Source organism: Eleutherodactylus coqui, chromosome 5, assembly GCF_035609145.1.
Source record: "Eleutherodactylus coqui strain aEleCoq1 chromosome 5, aEleCoq1.hap1, whole genome shotgun sequence".
Taxonomy (NCBI): domain Eukaryota; kingdom Metazoa; phylum Chordata; class Amphibia; order Anura; family Eleutherodactylidae; genus Eleutherodactylus; species Eleutherodactylus coqui.
Genome location: NC_089841.1, coordinates 40,562,834 through 40,583,715, shown reverse-complemented (window position 1 = coordinate 40,583,715; position 20,882 = coordinate 40,562,834). Strand labels below are relative to the sequence as shown.

Genomic DNA, 20,882 nt, shown 5'->3' with positions numbered 1-20,882 from the left:
AGACGTTAGCGCGCTTTTCTGGCCAATTGAAAGACAGGGAAGGCATTACAACTTCCCCCTGCAACGTTTAAGCCCTATACCACCCCCCTGCTGTGAGTGGCTGGCGAGATCAGGTGTTCGCCTAATATAAAAGTCGGCCCCTCCCGCGGCTCGCCTCAGATGCGGTGTGAGTTAGATGAGGGACAGTGCTGTTTATACCGGAGCTGCTGTAGGGAAAGAATTGGTAGTTAGTGTAGGCTTCAAGACCCCCCAAAGGTCCTTATTAGGGCCACTGATAGCTGTGTGTTGGCTGCTGTTAGCAGTGGGATTTTTTTTTTTCTCAAAATCGCCTCTGCAGACCGTTGCACCTGGCATTAGGGACAGAAGTGCTGCATAGGCAGGGAGAGTGTTAGGAGTGAGTGTAGCCTTCAAGAACCTCAACGGTCCTTTCTAGGGCCATATTTATCCGTGTGCAGTACTGTCCAGGCTGCTGTTAGCTGTGCTGCATTTTTTTTGGGCTTCTCAAAATCGCCTCTGCAGAGCATTCCACCCTCCATTGATACTGCAGGGAAAGAATTGTATAGGCAGGGCCACAACACAGTTATTATTCATAGAATATACGCAGTGCTGCCTGTTGGTGGGAAAAAACTGAAAACAAATCTATTTGTCCAGCCTCTGTCCGTCCTAACGCCTGTGGACACGTGTGAGCTGCGTGAAAAACATTGCTAAATCATACGCACCCAGCTACGCTTTACTGCTGGCTTCGCCATTTGCTTTCCTTAATTGGGAAAAAAATACCTGCTCTGCCAGAGTTATAATAACTCTGCTACCCTCACGTTCTGTGACACATAAGCAGGGACACAGCACAGTTATTAAACTTCTCATGTTCATTGAATATACGCAGTGCTGCCTGTTGGTGGGAAAAAACTGAAAACAAATCTATTTGTCCAGCCTCTGTCCGTCCTTACGGGCGGTGGAGACGTGTGAGCTGCGTGAAGAACAGTGCTAAATCATACGCACCCAGCTACGCTTTACTGCTGGCTTCGCCATTTGCTTTCCTTAATTGGGAAAAAAATACCTGCTCTCCAAGAGTTATAATAACTCTGCTACCCTCACGTTCTGTGACACATAAGCAGGGACACAGCACAGTTATTAAACTTCTCATGTTCATTGAATATACGCAGTGCTGCCTGTTGGTGGGAAAAAACTGAAAACAAATCTATTTGTCCAGCCTCTGTCCGTCCTTACGGGCGGTGGAGACGTGTGAGCTGCGTGAAGAACAGTGCTAAATCATACGCACCCAGCTACGCTTTACTGCTGGCTTCGCCATTTGCTTTCCTTAATTGGGAAAAAAATACCTGCTCTCCAAGAGTTATAATAACTCTGCTACCCTCACGTTCTGTGACACATAAGCAGGGACACAGCACAGTTATTAAACTTCTCATGTTCATTGAATATACGCAGTGCTGCCTGTTGGTGGGAAAAAACTGAAAACAAATCTATTTGTCCAGCCTCTGTCCGTCCTTACGGGCGGTGGAGACGTGTGAGCTGCGTGAAGAACAGTGCTAAATCATACGCACCCAGCTACGCTTTACTGCTGGCTTCGCCATTTGCTTTCCTTAATTGGGAAAAAAATACCTGCTCTCCAAGAGTTATAATAACTCTGCTACCCTCACGTTCTGTGACACATAAGCAGGGACACAGCACAGTTATTAAACTTCTCATGTTCATTGAATATACGCAGTGCTGCCTGTTGGTGGGAAAAAACTGAAAACAAATCTATTTGTCCAGCCTCTGTCCGTCCTTACGGGCGGTGGAGACGTGTGAGGTGCGTGAAGAACAGTGCTAAATCATACGCACCCAGCTACGCTTTACTGCTGGCTTCGCCATTTGCTTTCCTTAATTGGGAAAAAAAATACCTGCTCTGCCAGAGTTATAATAACTCTGCTACCCTCACGTTCTGTGACACATTAGCAGGGACACAGCACAGTTATTAAACTTAGATTATTCATTCACTAGAGGCAGTGGGGCCTTTCGTTTTCCAAAAAGGGCAAAAATTATATTTGGCCTGCAGTCTTGCGCCAATTTATTTCCTGCCTGTGAAATCAAATCACTGGTAATACAGCATGCTGAGGGGTAGGGGTAGGCCTAGAGGACGTGGACGCGGCCGAGGACGCGGAGGGCCAAGTCAGGGTGTGGGCACAGGCCAAGCTCCTGATCCAGGTGTGTCGCAGCCGACTGCTGCGCGATTAGGAGAGAGGCACGTTTCTGGCGTCCCCACATTCATCGCCCAATTAATGGGTCCACGCGGGAGACGGTTATTAGAAAATGAGCAGTGTGAGCAGGTCCTGTCCTGGATGGCAGAAAGTGCTTTGAGCAACCTATCGTCTACCCGCAGTTCTGCGCCGTCCACTGCTGCCAATCCGAATCCTCTGTCTGCTGCTCCTCCTTCCTCCCAGCCTCCTCACTCCACTACAATAACACCTGCTCAGGAGCGGGAGCACTCCCAGGAACTGTTCTCGGGCCCCTGCTTAGATTGGGCAGCAGCGGTTCCTCTCCCACCAGAGGAGTTTATCGTCACTGATGCCCAACCATTCGAAAGTTCCCGGGGTCCGGGGGAAGAGGCTGGGGACTTCCGCCAACTGTCTCAACAACTTTCTGTGGGTGAGGAGGACGATGACGATCAGACACAGTTGTCTTGCAGTGAGGTAGTAGTAAGGGCAGTAAGTCCCAGGGAGCAGCGCACAGAGGATTCGGAGGAAGAGCAGCAGGACGATGAGGTGACTGACCCCACCTGGTGTGCAACGCTTACTCAGGAGGACAGGTCTTCAGAGGGGGAGTCAAGGGCATCAGCAGGGCAGGTTGCAAGAGGCAGTGCAGTGGCCAGGGGTAGAGGCAGGGCCAGACCGAATAATCCACCAAGTGTTTCCCAAAGCGCCCCCTCGCGCCATGCCACCCTGCGGAGGCCGAGGTGCTCTAAGGTCTGGCAGTTTTTCACAGAGACGCCTGACGACCGACGAACAGTGGTGTGCAACCTTTGTCGCGCAAAGCTCAGCCGGGGAGCCAACACCAACAGCCTCACCACCACCACCATGCGCAGACATATGATGGCCAAGCACCCCGCAAGGTGGGACAAAGGCCGTTCACCGCCTCCGGTTTGCACCCCTGCCTCTCCCCCTGTGCCCCAACCTGCCACTGAGATGCAACCCCCCTCTCAGGACACAGGCACTACCGCCTCATGGCCTGCACCCACACCCTCATCTCCGCTGTCCTCGGCCCCATCCAGCAGTGTAGTTCAGCGCACCGTTCAGCCGTCGCTTGCGCAAGTGTTCGAGCGCAAGCGCAAGTACGCCGCCACGCACCCGCACGCTCAAACGTTAACCGTCCGCATAGCAAAATTCATCAGCCTTGAGATGCTGCCGTATAGGGTTGTGGAAACTGAGTCCTTCAAAAGTATCATGGAGGCGGCGGCCCCGCGCTACTCAGTTCCCAGTCGCCACTACTTTTCCCGATGTGCCATCCCAGCCCTGCACGACCACGTCTCCCGCAACATTGTGCGCGCCCTCACCAACGCGGTTACTGCCACGGTCCACTTAACTACGGACACGTGGACAAGCACAGGCGGGCAGGGCCACTACATCTCCCTGACGGCACATTGGGTGAATTTAGTGGAGGCTGGGACAGAGTCAGAGCCTGGGACCGCTCACGTCCCACCCACCCCCAGAATTGCGGGCCCCAGCTCGGTGCTGGTATCTGCGGAGGTGTATGCTTCCTCCACTAAAGCACCCTCCTCCTCCTCCTCCTCCTCTGTCTCACAATCAAGATGTGTTAGCAGCAGCATGTCGCCAGCAGTCGGTGTCGCGCGGTGTGGCAGCACAGCGGTGGGCAAGCGTCAGCAGGCCGTGCTGAAACTACTCAGCTTAGGCGATAAGAGGCACACGGCCCACGAACTGCTGCAGGGTCTGACACAGCAGACCGACCGCTGGCTTGCGCCGCTGAGCCTCCAACCGGGCATGGTCGTGTGTGACAACGGGCGTAACCTGGTGGCGGCTCTGCAGCTCAGCAGCCTCACGCACGTGCCATGCCTGGCCCATGTCTTTAATTTGGTGGTTCAGCGCTTTCTGAAAAGCTACCCACGCTTGTCAGACCTGCTCGTAAAGGCGCGCCGGCTCTGCGCACATTTCCGCAAGTCCCACACGGACGCTGCCACCCTGCGCACCCTGCAACATCACTTTAAGCTGCCAGTGCACCGACTGCTGTGCGACGTGCCCACACGGTGGAACTCTACGCTCCACATGTTGGCCAGGCTCTATGAACAACGTAGAGCTATAGTCGAATACCAACTCCAACATGGGCGGCGCAGTGGGAGTCAGCCTCCTCAATTCCTTTCAGAAGAGTGGGCCTGGTTGGCAGACATCTGCCATGTCCTTGGTAATTTTGAGGAGTCTACCCAGGTGGTGAGCGGCGATGCTACAATCATTAGCGTCACCATTCCTCTGCTATGCATCTTGAGAAATTCCCTGCAAACCATAAAGGCAGCTGCTTTGCGCTCGGAAACGGGGGCGGGGGAAGACAGTATGCCGCTGGATAGTCAGGGCACCCTCCTGTCTATTTCTCAGCGCGTACAGGAGGAGGAGGAGGAGCATGAGGAGGATGAGGAGGAGGGGGAAGAGACAGCTTGGGCCGCTGCTGACGGTACACCGGCTGATTGCCTGTCATCCTTTCAGCGTGTATGGCCTGAGGAGGAGGAGGAGGAGGAGGAGGAGGATCCTGATAGTGATCTTCCTAGTGAAGACAGCCATGTGTTGCGTACAGGTACCCTGGCACACATGGCTGACTTCATGTTAGGATGCCTTTCTCGTGACCCTCGCGTTGCACGCATTCTGGCCACGACGGATTACTGGGTGTACACACTGCTCGATCCACGGTATAAGGAGAACCTGCCCACTCTGATTCCCGAAGAGGAAAGGGGTTCGAGAGTGTTGCTATACCACAGGACCCTTGCGGACAAGCTGATGGTAAAATTCCCAGCCGACAGCGCTAGTGGCAGAAGGCGCAGTTCCGAGGGCCATGTTGCAGGGGATGTGCGTAGATCGAGCAGCATGTACATCCCAGGCAGTGCAACAGTCTTTAAGGGCCTGGCCAGCTTTATGGCTCCCCACCAAGACTGTGTCACCGCTCCCCAGTCACGGCTGAGTCGGCGGGAGCACTGCAAAAGGATGGTGAGGGAGTACGTAGCGGATCGCACGACCATCCTTGGTGACGCCTCTGCCCCCTACAACTACTGGGTGTCGAAGCTGGACACGTGGCCTGAACTAGCCCTGTATGCCCTTGAGGTGCTTGCTTGTCCTGCGGCTAGCGTCTTGTCGGAAAGGGTGTTTAGTGCGGCTGGGGGAATCATCACAGATAAGCGTAGCCGCTTGTCAACCGACAGTGCCGACAGGCTAACACTCATCAAGATGAACAAAGGCTGGATTTCCCCAGACTTCTGTTCTCCACCAGCGGACAGCAGCGATACGTAAGCAATACGTAGGCTGCACCCGCGGATGGAAGCTACGTTCTCTCTCACCATCCAAAACGGGGACATTTCTGCTTCATCAATCTGTGTCTAATATTCCTCCTCCTCCTCCTCCTGCTCCTCCTCCTGAAACCTCACGTAATCACGCTGAACGGGCAATTTTTCTTAGGGCCACAAGGCTCACTCAAATAATTTTTCAGAACAATTTTTATAAGTTTCAATTAGCTTAAAAGCGTTGGAACTTTAACTTGAACCAATTTTTCGTTACACTGGGCTGCCTCCAGGCCTAGTTACCACTTAAGCCACATTAACCAAAGCGATTCACCTGCCATCTTGGTTGGGCATGGCCAATTTTTACTGAGGTACATTAGTACTGTTGGTACACCAATTTTTTGGGGCCCTCACCTACAGTGTAATCATAGTAATTTCTATGTTCTTCGCCTGCACTCATGGTACAGAAAGGTGTGTGGGGTTGGCCTACACTTTAGCTACATAAATGTCACTTGTGCCTTGGCTATACTAAGGCTACTGAAATGGAACTAAGACTGCGCTCCCGCTATACTGCTGCTTCAGAATTGTTACTGGGGCCTGTCTTGAGTGCTACTATTGCTTACATGGAACGAAGACTGCGCTCCCGCTATACTGCTGCTTCAGAATTGTTACTGGGGCCTGTCTTGAGTGCTACTATTGCTTACATGGAACGAAGACTGCGCTCCCGCTATACTGCTGCTTCAGAATTGTTACTGGGGCCTGTCTTGAGTGCTACTATTGCTTACATGGAACGAAGACTGCGCTCCCGCTATACTGCTGCTTCAGAATTGTTACTGGGGCCTGTCTTGAGTGCTACTATTGCTTACATGGAACGAAGACTGCGCTCCCGCTATACTGCTGCTTCAGAATTGTTACTGGGGCCTGTCTTGAGTGCTACTATTGCTTACATGGAACGGACACGTGGAGAGGACACGTAGTGCCTCAAAAACATCCCCCTCCTCCTCCAACAGGGAAAACATTGTTGGCAAATGCCTTTGCATTGGTTCGTCTGGTGGCAGTCCAAGAATTTCACCTTTACCGACACTACAAGACAGCCCCCCCACCATCCCCCCGCCACGGCCCACTTAATCCTGGCCACATTCCGAAAACCAACAAAATACAACCGTGGTACTAGGTCCGCAGTCACCACCACATTACCACCAACGCGGTTACTGTTAAGGTGCATATAACCACGGACACGTGGAGAGGACACGTAGTGCCTCAAAAACATCCCCCTCCTCCTCCAACAGGGAAAACATTGTTGGCAAATGCCTTTGCATTGGTTCGTCTGGTGGCAGTCCAAGAATTTCACCTTTACCGACACTACAAGAGAGCCCCCCCACCATCCCCCCGCCACGGCCCACTTAATCCTGGCCACATTCCGAAAACCAACAAAATACAACCGTGGTACTAGGTCCGCAGTCACCACCACATTACCACCAACGCGGTTACTGTTAAGGTGCATATAACCAGTCTGACTGGGGCATGCAGACACCTTGACAGAATGAATAGTGTGTGGCACATAGGTTCCCCATTGCTATGCCCACGTGTGCAGCTCCTGATGGCGGTGGCACAGGATTGTATTTCTCATTGCTTCTGTACAGCATTGTGGGCTATCGCCCCGCCCCTATTAAAGAGGGTCGCTACCTAGCCGTGCCAACCCTGTGCAGTGTGTGCCTGCGGTCCCTCGTCGTGGCAGACGCACTTCTAAATAGACATGAGGGTGGTGTGGCATAAGGGCAGCTGAAGGCTGCGCAGGGACAGTTTGGTGTGCGCTGTGGGGGGGAGGGGGTGCGGTTGGGCAGCATGTAACCCAGGAGAAGTGGCAGCGGAGTGTCATGCAGGCAGTGATTGTGCTTTGTTGGAGGTAGTGTGGTGCTTAGCAAAGGTATGCCATGCTAATGAGCGCTTTTCAGAAGTAAAAGTTGTTGGGAGGGGGGGGGGGGCCCACTCTTGCCGCTATTGTGGCTTAATAGTGGGACCTGTGAACTTAGGATGCAGCCCAACATGTAGCCCCTCGCCTGCCCTATCCGTCACTGTGTCATTCCCATCACTTTCCTGAATTGCCCAGATTTTCACACATGAAAACCTTAGCGAGCATCGGCGAAATACAAAAATGTTCTGGTCGCCAATTGACTTCAATGGGGTTCGTTGTTCGAAACGAACCCTCGAGCATCACGGGAAGTTCGTTACGAATAACGAACACCCGAACATTTTGGTGTTCGCTCATCTCTAAGAATTACATGTTTCCATAGGAAAGCATTTGTCATTCGATCTGCAGTGAATGATGAGTATGTAGTAAAAGAAACCCGGAAGTGTAATTTAAGTGTAATAGCAAGAATGGGATATAATTAAAGGGGTTGTCCGGCCAGAAACATTGCATGGCATTACTTCTGTTTGCCCATTTCCATGCACTTTGTAATATACATTGTGCATGGAAAATGAAGCAAACAGAAGTTTTGGACTTACCTGAAGGGGTGCCCCCCCCCCTGTGTTGCTCCTCCGTCGTCCCTGGTTACCAGAAGAATCTTCTCTTCTTCTTGTCTGGCCGCAGCAGCTCTTGTCGGCGAGGGAACGAGCCCCTTCTCATCCGCGCATGCGCAGTTCTTCTCTCTGCAGCCGGGACCGATATACGATCTCCTTGTGTGCAGGGGGGGGGGAGGGTGGAAGAGCGAGGAGCAGGAACTGAGCTCCCGCCCCCTCTCTGCCTCCTCTGCACTATTTGCAATGGGGAGAGCTGGGATGGGGGCGGGGCTAATTCTCTGACCTTAGCCCCGCCCCCGTCCCACCTCTCCTCATTGAAAATAGTGCAGAGGGGCGGAGAGGAGGCAGAGAGGGGGCGGGAGCTCAGTTCCTGCTCCTCGCTCTTCCATCCTCCCCCCCCTGCACACAAGGAGATCGTATATCGGTCCCGGCTGCAGAGAGAAGAACTGCGCATGCGTGGATGAGAAGGGGCTCGTTCCCGCGCCGACAAGAGCTGCTGCGGCCCGACAAGAAGAAGAGAAGATTCTTCTGGTAACCAGGGACGACGGAGGAGCAACACAGGGGGGGCACCCCTTCAGGTAAGTCCAAAACTTCTGTTTGCTTCATTTTCCATGCACAATGTATATTACAAAGTGCATGGAAATGGGCAAACAGAAGTAATGACATGCAATGTTTCTGGCCGGACAACCCCTTTAAGTGTCCATATAAGAAACTATATCATATAGGTAGGACTTCTAGATAGGTAAGACAGTGTCATATAGGTAGGACTTCTAGACACCTGAAGAAGAGGGTTGCGGAGCATATTAATATTATTATTAGGGGTCTGATAAACTTCTTTGTAACAGCATTTTCAACATCATCTTAAAGGCAACGCTGGAGGATTACATTTTTCACTTATTCTCGCTGTTCATAAAGATTGGCATTGAGAGAATTTTATAGCCAACATTTTGAGAGTAGAGTTGAAGATGAATTAGCAGTTTGAATATTAGTCCCCAAGGGAATTTAATATATATTTGTAGAAATTACTTTTTTTTTCTTTTTATAAAGTTGGTATTTTTCTGCTGCAGGTGTCCTGGAAAGTAGCAGATGTTAATGGCCATTCTAAGCTGAATGTACTTAGTACCATTGTGGGAGACCAATTAGGGATCCCAAATTCTGTTGACTGCTATCTGACCTTTTTAACCTTTTTGTATTTTTTTTTTCTCTCTTTGGCAATTGTGTCAATAAATTGCATATATTTATTTTTGGTATACTGGTACATAATCCATGAATAATCCTAACTATGGCTGTCTGCAGACGGCCAGGTCAAGTCTCGCTGTGAGAATTCTCGCAGTGGGACCCAACCCGAGCCCCTACAGAGACCAGTGCGGCACTCACCTGCTCCCAGGGCTCCGGCTCTGTGATGTGCCGGCTGCCGCCCAGCCGGAAAATGCGCAGAGCTGTGCCAGCGGCCGGGGAGTGACATTTCTGTGTGGGGCTCGCATGCCGTGATTTGTTTTCCGCATGAGATTTTGCGCGGACAAATCGCGGCCGTCTGCATAGGATTGCGTTTTCTAACGCAGTCCTATGGCAGCTTCCAAGGTCGGAAATTCTGCGGGAAATCCCACCGCGGAATTTCCACCCGTCTGCAGGCAGCCTAATGTTGAGAAAAAGAAGCCAGATACAAGATATATACTTCAGGGAAGGCTCAATCACCATGTACCCTAATAGCATACAGCAAACCTGATTGCAATATGGAGGAGCAAAAGTGTTCATGTGTAGACTAATGAGCAGTCACCCAACCCAAGGCAGGGGAGGGGTGATTGCTGACAAACCTAATCTGCACAATATGAACTGATAACAAGAATGACAGCCATAGATGTGTGCCACACCATAAAGGAGTATAACCCTCACTGACAAAGCAGTGAATTGCCTTGTATTAATAGAGTGTGCCACACTAGCATGCCATCCTGCTCTCCTCCAGTATTCATAGCAAACCATGTACAAAAAAACCCAACTAACTAGTGTTGAGCGATTAATGAAATATTCGAGTCGGTAGAATTGGGATGGCTGATTCCGACTCGGATTGAAATCAATGGGAGTAAAAATTGGCTTCAATAACAGTATGTATTTATGTGTCTCTGTTCTCTTCTATGAATTTGGCCCAGTTGCCAGTACTCATTCAGTGCTGGGTCCTAGTCTATGAATTTGGCCCAGTTGCCAGTACTCATTCGGTGCTGGGGTCCTGGTTTCAAATACCATCAAGGATAACATCTGCATGCACTTTGATAAACTCCATCCAGATGTTGGCCTTGGACAGATTTGAACTTAGAACTCCAGCACTACAAAGTAGAAGTGCTAACAACCAAGACACCACTACTGCCCTTCCTGTTCCAGCTGAGAAGAGCCATGTATGTAATGTACAGTTAGGGCCAGAAATATTTGGACAGTAACACAATTTTCGCGAGTTGGGCTCTGCATGCCACCGCATTGGATTTGAGATGAAGCCTCTACAACAGAATTCAAGTGCAGATTGTAACGTTTCATTTAAAGGGTTAAACAAAAATATCTGATAGAAAATGTAGGAATTGTACACATTTCTTTACAAACACTCCACGTTTTCGGAGCTCAAAAGTAATTGGACAAATAAACATAACCCAAACAAAATATTTTTTTTTCAATATTTTGTTGCGAATCCTTTGGAGGCAATCACTGCCTTAAGTCTGGAACCCATGGACATCACCAAACGCTGGGTTTCCTCCTTCTTAATGCTTTGCCAGGCCTTTACAGCCGCAGCCTTCAGGTCTTGCTTGTTTGTGGGTCTTTCCGTCTGAAGTCTGGATTGGAGCAAGTGAAATGCATGCTCAATTGGGTTAAGATCTGGTGATTGACTTGGCCATTGCAGAATGTTCCACTTTTTTGCACTCATGAACTCCTGGGTAGCTTTGGCTGTATGCTTGGGGTCATTGTCCATCTGTACTGTGAAGCGCCGTCCGATCAACTTTGCAGCATTTGGCTGAATCTGGGCTGAAAGTATATCCCGGTACACTTCAGAATTCATCCGGCTACTCTTGTCTGCTGTTATGTCATCAATAAACACAAGTGACCCAGTGCCATTGAAAGCCATGCATGCCCATGCCATCACGTTGCCTCCACCATGTTTTACAGAGGATGTGGTGTGCCTTGGATCATGTGCCGTTCCCTTTCTTCTCCAAACTTTTTTCTTCCCATCATTCTGGTACAGGTTGATCTTTGTCTCATCTGTCCATAGAATACTTTTCCAGAACTGGGCTGGCTTCTTGAGGTGTTTTTCGGCAAATTTAACTCTGGCCTGTCTATTTTTGGAATTGATGAATGGTTTGCATCTAGATGTGAACCCTTTGTATTTGCTTTCATGGAGTCTTCTCTTTACTGTTGACTTAGAGACAGATACACCTACTTCCCTGAGAGTGTTCTGGACTTCAGTTGATGTTGTGAACGGGTTCTTCTTCACCAAAGAAAGTATGCGGCGATCATCCACCACCGTTGTCTTCCGTGGACGCCCAGGCCTTTTTGAGTTTCCAAGCTCACCAGTGAATTCCTTTTTTTCTCAGAATGTACCCGACTGTTGATTTTGCTACTCCAAGCATGTCTGCGATCTCTCTGATGGATTTTTTCTTTTTTTTCAGCCTCAGGATGTTCTGCTTCACCTCTATTGAGAGTTCCTTTGACCGCATGTTGTCTGGTCACAGCAACAGCTTCCAAATCCAAAACCACACACCTGGAATCAACCCCAGACCTTTTAACTACTTAATTGATTACAGGTTAACGAGGGAGACGCCTTCTGAGTTAATTGCAGCCCTTAGAGTCCATTGTCCAATTACTTTTGGTCCCTTGAAAAAGAGGAGGCTATGCATTACAGAGCTATGATTCCTAAACCCTTTCTCCGATTTGGATGTGGAAACTCTCATATTGCAGCTGGGAGTGTGCACTCTCAGTCCATATTATATATAAAATTGTATTTCTGAACATGTTTTTGTGAACAGCTAAAATAACAAAACTTGTGTCACTGTCCAAATATTTCTGGCCCTAACTGTATATGGGGTCGAGCTGTGTGTGTAATGTGTAGGATGTAGTAGAGCTGGGTGTGTAATGTATATGGGGTAGTAGAGCCGTGTGTGTAATGTATACGGGGGAGTAGAGCCGTGTGTGTAATGTATACGGGGTAGTAGAGCCGTGTGTGTAATGCGTACGAGGTAGTAGAGCTGGGTGTGTAATGTATATGGGGTAGTAGAGCCGTGTGTGTAATGTATACGGGGCAGTAGAGCCGTGTGTAATGTATACAGGGTAGTAGAGCCCTATGTGTGTGTAATGTATACGGGGTAGTAGAGCCGTGTGTGTAATGTATATGGGGTAGTAGAGCTCTGTGTGTAATGTATACGGGGTAGTAGAGCTGTGTGTGTAATGTATACGGGGTAGTAGAGCTGTGTGTGTAATGTATACGGGGTAGTAGAGCTGTGTGTGTAATGCATACGGGGTAGTAGAGCCGTGTATGTAATGTATACGGAGTAGAGCTGTGTGTGTAATGTGCAGTAAGTAACTCCTCCCACACATGTGACTGATCACATGACGGTGACATCATCACAGGTCCTGGAAGCTGCTGTCGGCCCTGCAGGTGGAGGTCTGTGTGTTCCTCACGGCAGGTTACCCTAGTTGCAGTGTGTAGTGTTATTATAACCCTGTGCTCCCTGTGGCTTACATAATGTTATGAGGTCTGTTGTTGCCACTGATACAATCTCATAAGCCACATGTGTGTGCAGACATTAACCCCTTAGTGATGACATTAACCCCATAGTGATGACATTAACCCCTTAGTGATACAGCCTGTAAAGGTTTTGTATATCCAAATAATTCTGAGATTGTGTTTTCGCCACATATTGTACTTTATTTAGGAGGTAACAATAGACTCATAGAATTCGTGTATATTTCATTAAAAATGCCAAAATTGCAGATAATTTTTTAGAAATTGCCACTTTTTTATATATTGTGAACTGCAAACTTACAGTACAAATAGTTGATCTTGCTACTTCACAGAACTAATCGGAGCCGTGAAGAGGCACGCTGAAGAGAGTGATGTTGGCCGCAGATCGCACGAATTGGTTTTCAGGGCACAACTGAATACATTTCAGTCCCCATTGCACACTTGTGCAGATAACATATAAATGGTCTCCTTAAGGCCGCCTCCACGTGGACGACAACTATATGGAAGCGGGAAAATCGCATGTGTTCAATATCGCTGCGTTTCATGCCGCAATATCACGATTTTGTGTTGCTAGAAAGCGTTGGGCCTTCATTGAATGGCTGTGATTGGTAAATCGAGCGCTGGCTCTGATTGGCTTAGAACGTTCATCCAATCACCACAACTCTAATCATTTGCATATCTGCCTGAGATGTAACTGCAGAACGAGTTTTGTAGCAAAATGACAACAACTTCTAGGAGCAGAACAAACTGCATACATGTTATGTATATGAGTGGGCTAAAATGTATTTATGCCTTCACACAGGTGCTAAAACCGCGTGAGATTTGTGCATTTTGAGAAGCCCAAATCTCGTACAAATATTAATGCCATTCTTTTGAATGGGGTCATCATACACCTGAGTGATGTTTTCCTGCATAGCAACGCGATGCAATACTATACTGGAAAGGCACTGCGGCATGTTCTATCTTGCTCATGTTCTCGCATCGCTAATGTTAGGATCGGCAATGTTGGAAAAGCAATGGGAGAAACTCTGCAATCCTCTGGGGCCAGCAATGGGGAAAGCAATGGGAGAAACTCCGCAATGTATACGGGGTAGTAGAGCTGCTTCACCGAAGTGATTCAAGGCTGTTCTGCCATGAAAATTTCTTGTGTCCCTGGGGAATTCACATGGAGCGAAATATGGGGGCAGCATTCACAGCTCCATATGTAGCTCGCCTGTGTGAAGTTAGCCACAGTATCACTACGGGACTTTACAAACTCACAGAAAATGTATGATTTTGGCAACTGTGCCAAAAATACACCTTTTTATGCCAGGAATTATGGAGGCCGCCGTTTTCTTGGGAACTTTCCGTGCAGCTGATATTTTTTCGCAGCCTTTCCCACATCTGCGCCTCCACAAAATCCTCTCTCTGAGCTCTACAGGCAGTTTTCCTTCTCATGACTTGGTTTTGGCTCTGATATGCATTGTGAGCTGTGTGACCTTGTATAGACAGGATTGTATTTTAACATTACGTACAATCAACAGAAATTGGAAGCCCCCAAGCTAAATTTTGAAGGGTGTGAATACTAATATCAATTCAAAATGTTTCAAATATTTTACGTTTTTTAAAATAAAAAACTAACATTCTGTTCTCACTTTGTCATTATTGGATATTGAGTGCGGAATGATGGGGAAAGGCCACAATATGGAAACAAAATGGAAAAAAGTAAAAGGGTCTGAAAATGAATGTGAATATCCAAGCGAGTTTCGAGCCATAGATGTACACTACCGTTCAAAAGTTTGGGGTCACATTGAAATGTCCTTATTTTTGAAGGAAAAGCACTGTACTTTTCAATGAAGATAACTTTAAACTAGTCCTAACTTTAAACAAATGCACTCTATACATTGCTAATGTGGTAAATGACTATTCTAGCTGCAAATGTCTGGTTTTTTGTGCAATATCTACAAAGGTGAATAGAGGCCCATTTCCAGCAACTATCACTCCAGTGTTCTAATGGTACAATGTGTTTGCTCATTGGCTCAGAAGGCTAATTGATGATTAGAAAACCCTTGTGCAATCATGTTCACACATCTGAAGACAGTCTAGCTCGTTACAGAAGCTACAAAACTGACCTTCCTGTGAGCAGATTGAGTTTCTGGAGCATCACATTTGTGGGGTCAATTAAAAGCTCAAAATGGCCAGAAAAAGAGAACTTTCATCTGAAACTCGACAGTCTATTCTTGTTCTTAGAAATGAAGGCTATTCCATGCGAGAAATTGCTAAGAAATTGAAGATTTCCTACAACGGTGTGTACTACTCCCTTCAGAGGACAGCACAAACAGGCTCTAACCAGAGTAGAAAAAGAAGTGGGAGGCCGCGTTGCACAACTAAACAAGAAGATAAGCACATTAGAGTCTCTAGTTTGAGAAACAGACGCCTCACAGGTACCCAACTGGCATCTTAATTAAATAGTACCCACAAAACACCAGTGTCAACATCTACAGTGAAGAGGCGGCTGCGGGATTTTGGGCTTCAGGGCAGAGTGGCAAAGAAAAAGCCATATCTGAGACTGGCCAATAAAAGAAAAAGATTAAGATGGGCAAAAGAACACAGACATTGGACAGAGGAAGACTGGAAAAAAGTGTTGTGGACGGATGAATCCAAGTTTGAGGTGTTTGGATCACAAAGAAGAACGTTTGTGAGACGCAGAACAAATGAAAAGATGCTGGAAGAATGCCTGACGCCATCTGTTAAGCATGGTGGAGGTAATGTGATGGTCTGGGGTTGCTTTGGTGCTGGTAAGGTGGGAGATTTGTACAGGGTAAAAGGGATTCTGAATAAGGAAGGCTATCACTCCATTTTGCAACGCCATGCCATACCCAGTGGACAGCGTTTGATTGGAACCAATTTCATCCTACAACAGGACAATGACCCTAAACACACCTCCAAATTGTGCAAGAACTATTTACAGCAGAAGCAGGCAGCTGGTATTCTATCGGTAATGGAGTGGCCAGCGCAGTCACCAGATCTGAACCCCATTGAGCTGTTGTGGGAGCAGCTTGACCGTATGGTACGCCAGAAGTGCCCATCCAACCAATCCAACTTGTGGGAGATGCTTCTAGAAGCGTGGGGTGCAATTTCTCAAGCTTACCTCAACAAATTAACAGCTAGAATGTCAAAGGTGTGCAATGCTGTAATTGCTGCAAAAGGAGGATTCTTTGACGAAAGCAAAGTTTGATGTAAAAACAATGTTATTTCAAATACAAATCATTATTTCTAACCTTGTCAATGTCTTGACTCTGTTTTCTATTCATTTCACAACGCATGGTGGTGAATAAGTGTGACTTTTCATGGAAAACACAAAATTGTTTGGGTGACGCCAAACTTTTGAACGGTAGTGTATATCCATAAAAGTCTATATATCTGTCTCCAGCTGCTGAGACCACCTGACAAGAAACAATGACAGCTGAAGGGACACAGGGCTCTGATGAGCGCTCCGGCACCTTCACTTCAGCAATTAGCTGGGTGCACAGCACCCAGATCCCCACTGATCAAAATTTTTGACGTGTTGCTCTGACTTCTCAAAAGTTTTTTAAAACTGCAGTTACTCTTTAATCCCTTAATGACACAGAACATAAGTTTACATCCTGCACGTATGTATGGAGGGAGATAGTGGGATGATCTGCCATCATACATCGCAGCTGCCAGCTGTTTCTTACAGATGACACCCACTGCAACAGCTCCGATAAGCCACGCGGCTCATCGGAGCTGTTAACCATTTAAATGCCGCTGTCAATTCTGATAGCGGCATTTAAATTCCCCTTACAATGTTCCGGGGTCCCATATGGCCCTTCGCAATGAGATCGCATGAAGCTGTGCAGGTGTCATTGCAGTAGGGGGCCTTCTTAGCAGAATGCCTATCAAGCCATGCCCGAGGCATGGCTTTATTGAATGTCTGTTAGAACTCGGTATGATGTAATCCTATGGCAATTAAGGCATCGCAAGTTCTTGTTACCTCTGGGGACTAAAAAAAAAAAAAAAGTAAAATTTAAGTTTAAAAAGTTTTACTAATTATTAAAAAAAGTAATACGTTTTTTTTTGTTTTTTTTTTAAAACCTCCTTTTGCCATATTTATAATACAAAAAGCTAAATAATAAAACAAAAATACGTATTTGGTATTGCTGCGTCCGTAAAAGTCAGATCTATCAAGGCAATGCATTATTTACCCCGCACATTCAACGTCGTCAGAAAAAAAAAATATGTAAAGAATGCAATAATTGCGCTTTTTTTTGGTCACCCCATCTCCAATAAAAAATGTAATAAAAATCAATCAAAAGGCGTATCTACTCCAGAATGGTACCGACAGAAACTACAGGATGTCCCGCACAAAATGAGATGTGCACAACTATGTCGATAAAAAAATCAAAGTTATTGCTCGCAGAAGATGGCAGCGGAAGACTTTTTAAAAATTAAATACCTTTGAAAAAAAAGTAAATGTAGCACAGCAAAAAACAACTATATAAATTTGGTTTTTTAGTATTCGAACTGACCCATAGAATAAAATTATCACGTCATTTTTGTTGCAGTTTGTGCGCCATAGAAACAAGATGCCCCCAAAGGTCGTGGAACTTAGTTCTTTTTTCATTTCACTCCATTAATAATAATAATCTTTATTTGTATAGCGCCAACATATTCCGCAGCGCTTACATAGACAGGGGATACAGAAAGAAAAAAGTAGAAACATTACAGAACCACAGTTACATAGTAATCAATTGATGGAAACAATAGGGGTGAGGGTCCTGCTCCAACGAGCTTACATACTACAAGTAATGGGGTGATACAGAAGGTAAAGGGGCTGGAGATGTGCACAGTATGGCGAGGTGGAGAGTGAGGGATGCTATACACATAGACAATGGTCAGACATTTAGCCATGTGACGGCAGAAACAGTATGACCGCAGGAGCGGTTTATGATGGCTAGCAGGGATTGCAGTCGGTAGGTCAGGGAGCATGTTATCAGGCGGAGAACAGAGGGGTTTATTTAGGGAATGCGGTATACCTCCCTGAGAAGTTCGAATTAAAGGGGCGCTCAGTCTGGTTTCGTTAGCAGAGCGGAGAGCCCGGGCTGGTTGATGTATTGAGATGAGGGAGGCGATATAGGGGGGCGCTGCACTGTGGAGGGCTTTGTGGATGAAGGTAGCGAGTTTAAATTGAATTCTGTATTTAACGGGCAGCCAGTGCAGTGACTGGCACAGGGCAGAGGCGTCCGAGTAGCGGTTGGACAGGAAGATGAGCCTGGCTGCCGTATTCAGGATGGATTGGAGAGGGTAGAGTCTGGTGCAGGGGAGGCCGATCAGCAACGAGTTGCAATAATCAAGCCGGGAGTGGATGAGGGCAACAGTAAGCGTTTTTAACGTGTCCACAGTGAGAAAAGAGCGGATTCTTGCGATGTTCTTTAGGAATTTTAAAAAGATTTTCAGTACACTATATGATACATTATATAGTACTATTGAAAAATACAACTCATCCCGCAAAAACAACCCATCAGATAGCTACGTCGATGGATAAATAAGAGTTATGATTTTTTAAGGGAAGGAGGAAAAAGAAATGGGAAAAAAAGGAAGGTTTTTAAGGGGTTAAACATGAAGAAATAAACTTGAGAATCTGCTCACCTCATGTTCTGATCCATACAGAAAGAGAGAATACAAAATCTACTCATATGTTTCCTTCAGTATCTCAAGCAAATGGAATTTGTGTGGTTTCTACACTTTTCTCATTTCTTTCCATTCAGGTCCCTACGATATAGAATCCTGCGCTGTTATCTTCTATATAAAGAATTTTCCCCACTGACCCATCAAGAATGGAGAAGGACAGGGACAAAGTGGCAGAGAATGTATTAAATCTCACCCTAGAGATCATCTTCCAGCTTACTGGAGAGGTGAGAGATTCTGATGATGTCACATTACATCATTATCTACAGTAATAACGGATGATGTAAGAAGAGGTGATGGACTCTGGAAATGTCTGTAGTGGTATTTAATAATGTCTCCCCATATACAGGATTACACAGTGGTGAAGAAGACCTCTAGTGATGGCTTTCGGACCCCTGTGTGTGAAGGATGGGGGAGAATCACGGGGCCCCCACCTCACCCCCTGATACATGATGACATTAATGTACAGAAGATTCTTGAACTCACCAACAAGATGATTGAGCTGCTGACTGGAGAGGTGACGCTGCAGGGAATGCTGGGACATTATACAGTAACAGCACTGGAGGCTTCTGGGTAATGACTGTATATTGTGTTGTCAGGTTCCTATAAGGTGTCAGGATGTCGCTGTCTATTTCTCCATGGAGGAGTGGGATTATTTAGAAAGACACAAGGATCTGTACAAAGACGCCATGATGGAGACCCGCCAGCCGCTCCCATCACCAGGTAATAGATATAGAGAGGCAGGACATTTTATTTTTCTATCAATGTTTAATTATGAGTCCTTGTTATTTGCAGAATGAGTTGTCTTTTTCAAAGTCACTATTTTGGGGTAGATGTAACTTATGCATTAAAGGGATGTTCCCATCCCTTACAACATGGACCCCAATGATCTAGAGAAATTGCACCCAACAAGTTCCAAAAATTTTGATAGCAGTGGCCGCTATTCACTTCAATGAGACCGCCGGAGATAGCCGTTTTCAGATTCTCCTCAGTCACTCAGCTATTATGTAGATTTATAAACTCTGTGATCTGTCAGATTTTCGCAGGAGAGCTTGTGTCAGACTGCTGTATCCACAGTTCTGTGAGAGATAGCAGGTTAATGGATTTAGCAGAGCAAAAGTCATGGATGATGGGAAGTTTGATGCTTGCAGACTGGCAATTATAGAGTGCACATTGAAAAGATACAGGAGAGGGTTTGCATTGACTAGTGGTTGGGCTTGAAGGGTGTCTCAGTGAAGCAGGTGGGCGGTAATAGTAAGGGGCACTAAAGGGTGGACCAGGATTGGGAGAAATATCCCTCGCTGCTAGTAGCAGCAAAATAGAGAGGGTGAGCAGGTGGTTAAGAGATTTTTGAGGGCGACTGTTATGTTTCTGTGGCTTCAGAGGGATTAAGGCATCTTAGTAAAGTGAAGAGTGCGTGTGAAGTGTGCACAGGTGAAGAAAGGAGAGCGACTGATATGGATAGGATGTACCAGAGGTGGGCGTTGGAAGTAGGTCTGAAAGAAAACAGTAGAGATGAGGACAGTGGCTATAACAGTAGTGATGGTGATGAAGTGCAAGGTGTTCAGGTAATTTATACTGCATCCCTGTCTTTGGCCTTACGAACTGCCATGTTTAACTGCATAAAGTACATGTGATCCCAGTCACTCTTCATCCAGGGAACACGTGTGCACAGCCACAGGAGTGTCAGTAAATGAAAACTACTTTTAAATCCAAGAAACAGCCAAAAATTGGGAGGGACTAGTTTAATTAGATTCATTAAGCATCTAGCCAGTGACCCACCCAGAGGTTATAGGGCTTTCTTAGATAAACAACACCTCCACACTAAAACTGGACATAGAGGTGGGGGTTGATGCTATCTGGGGGAGTGTGCACCAAAAAATCAATAGTATTCTCCCTGGAAAACTCCTTTTAAGTTACTTATTAGTGCAGCACTACCAACCAGGGATGTTACTAGGGTCTAAAGAGCCACAATCTCCAAGAATTATGTTCTCTGTCCATTTCGCACCCAATAATAACCTTGTTTTCTGCCACCCTGTGGTATGGCACTTCCCCTATCCCCATTGCATCTGGGGAAGCAATGTCCTTCTCCAGCAGCACCCCTGCCTAACTTCAGCTAAATCACAAAAAAATAAAAAAGGTTGTAAACCACATTTACTAATCTGGCCTTACAATTGCTCCACAGCCATGGCTTCTTCCTGCTGTTCCTCCCTATTGCCCTGCTCCATCCTAAAGTGCATGTAGGTGTCAGAGAGTGTGTGAGATGATTATCACCTAATGGCACTGGCTCAGAGGTCTCTTTTTGATTCTCTATAAGCTTTTACTAGAAGAGTGGTGACAGGTACACGGATATATGTAACAAGATGGATGTTTCAACACAGAAGGGCAAAACTGCAAAAGGACAGCCTGAAGGCCGAACATCATATTCTACTGTTAGATTGTGATCTGTTTTGCCCCCGTTTA

At 46.9% G+C, this 20,882-nt stretch overlaps 1 protein-coding gene across 1 annotated transcript in view; it reads left to right on the top strand.

The window, feature by feature from the left end:
• The window catches only part of LOC136629223 (zinc finger protein 665-like), a 41,767-nt gene that overhangs the window by 11,560 nt on the left and 9,325 nt on the right, over positions 1-20,882 (top strand). Inside the window, exon 7 of the mRNA XM_066605400.1 lies at positions 17,952-17,972. Within this exon, the coding sequence (XP_066461497.1) occupies positions 17,952-17,972 (21 nt within the window). The remainder of the gene's footprint in view (positions 1-17,951; positions 17,973-20,882) is intronic.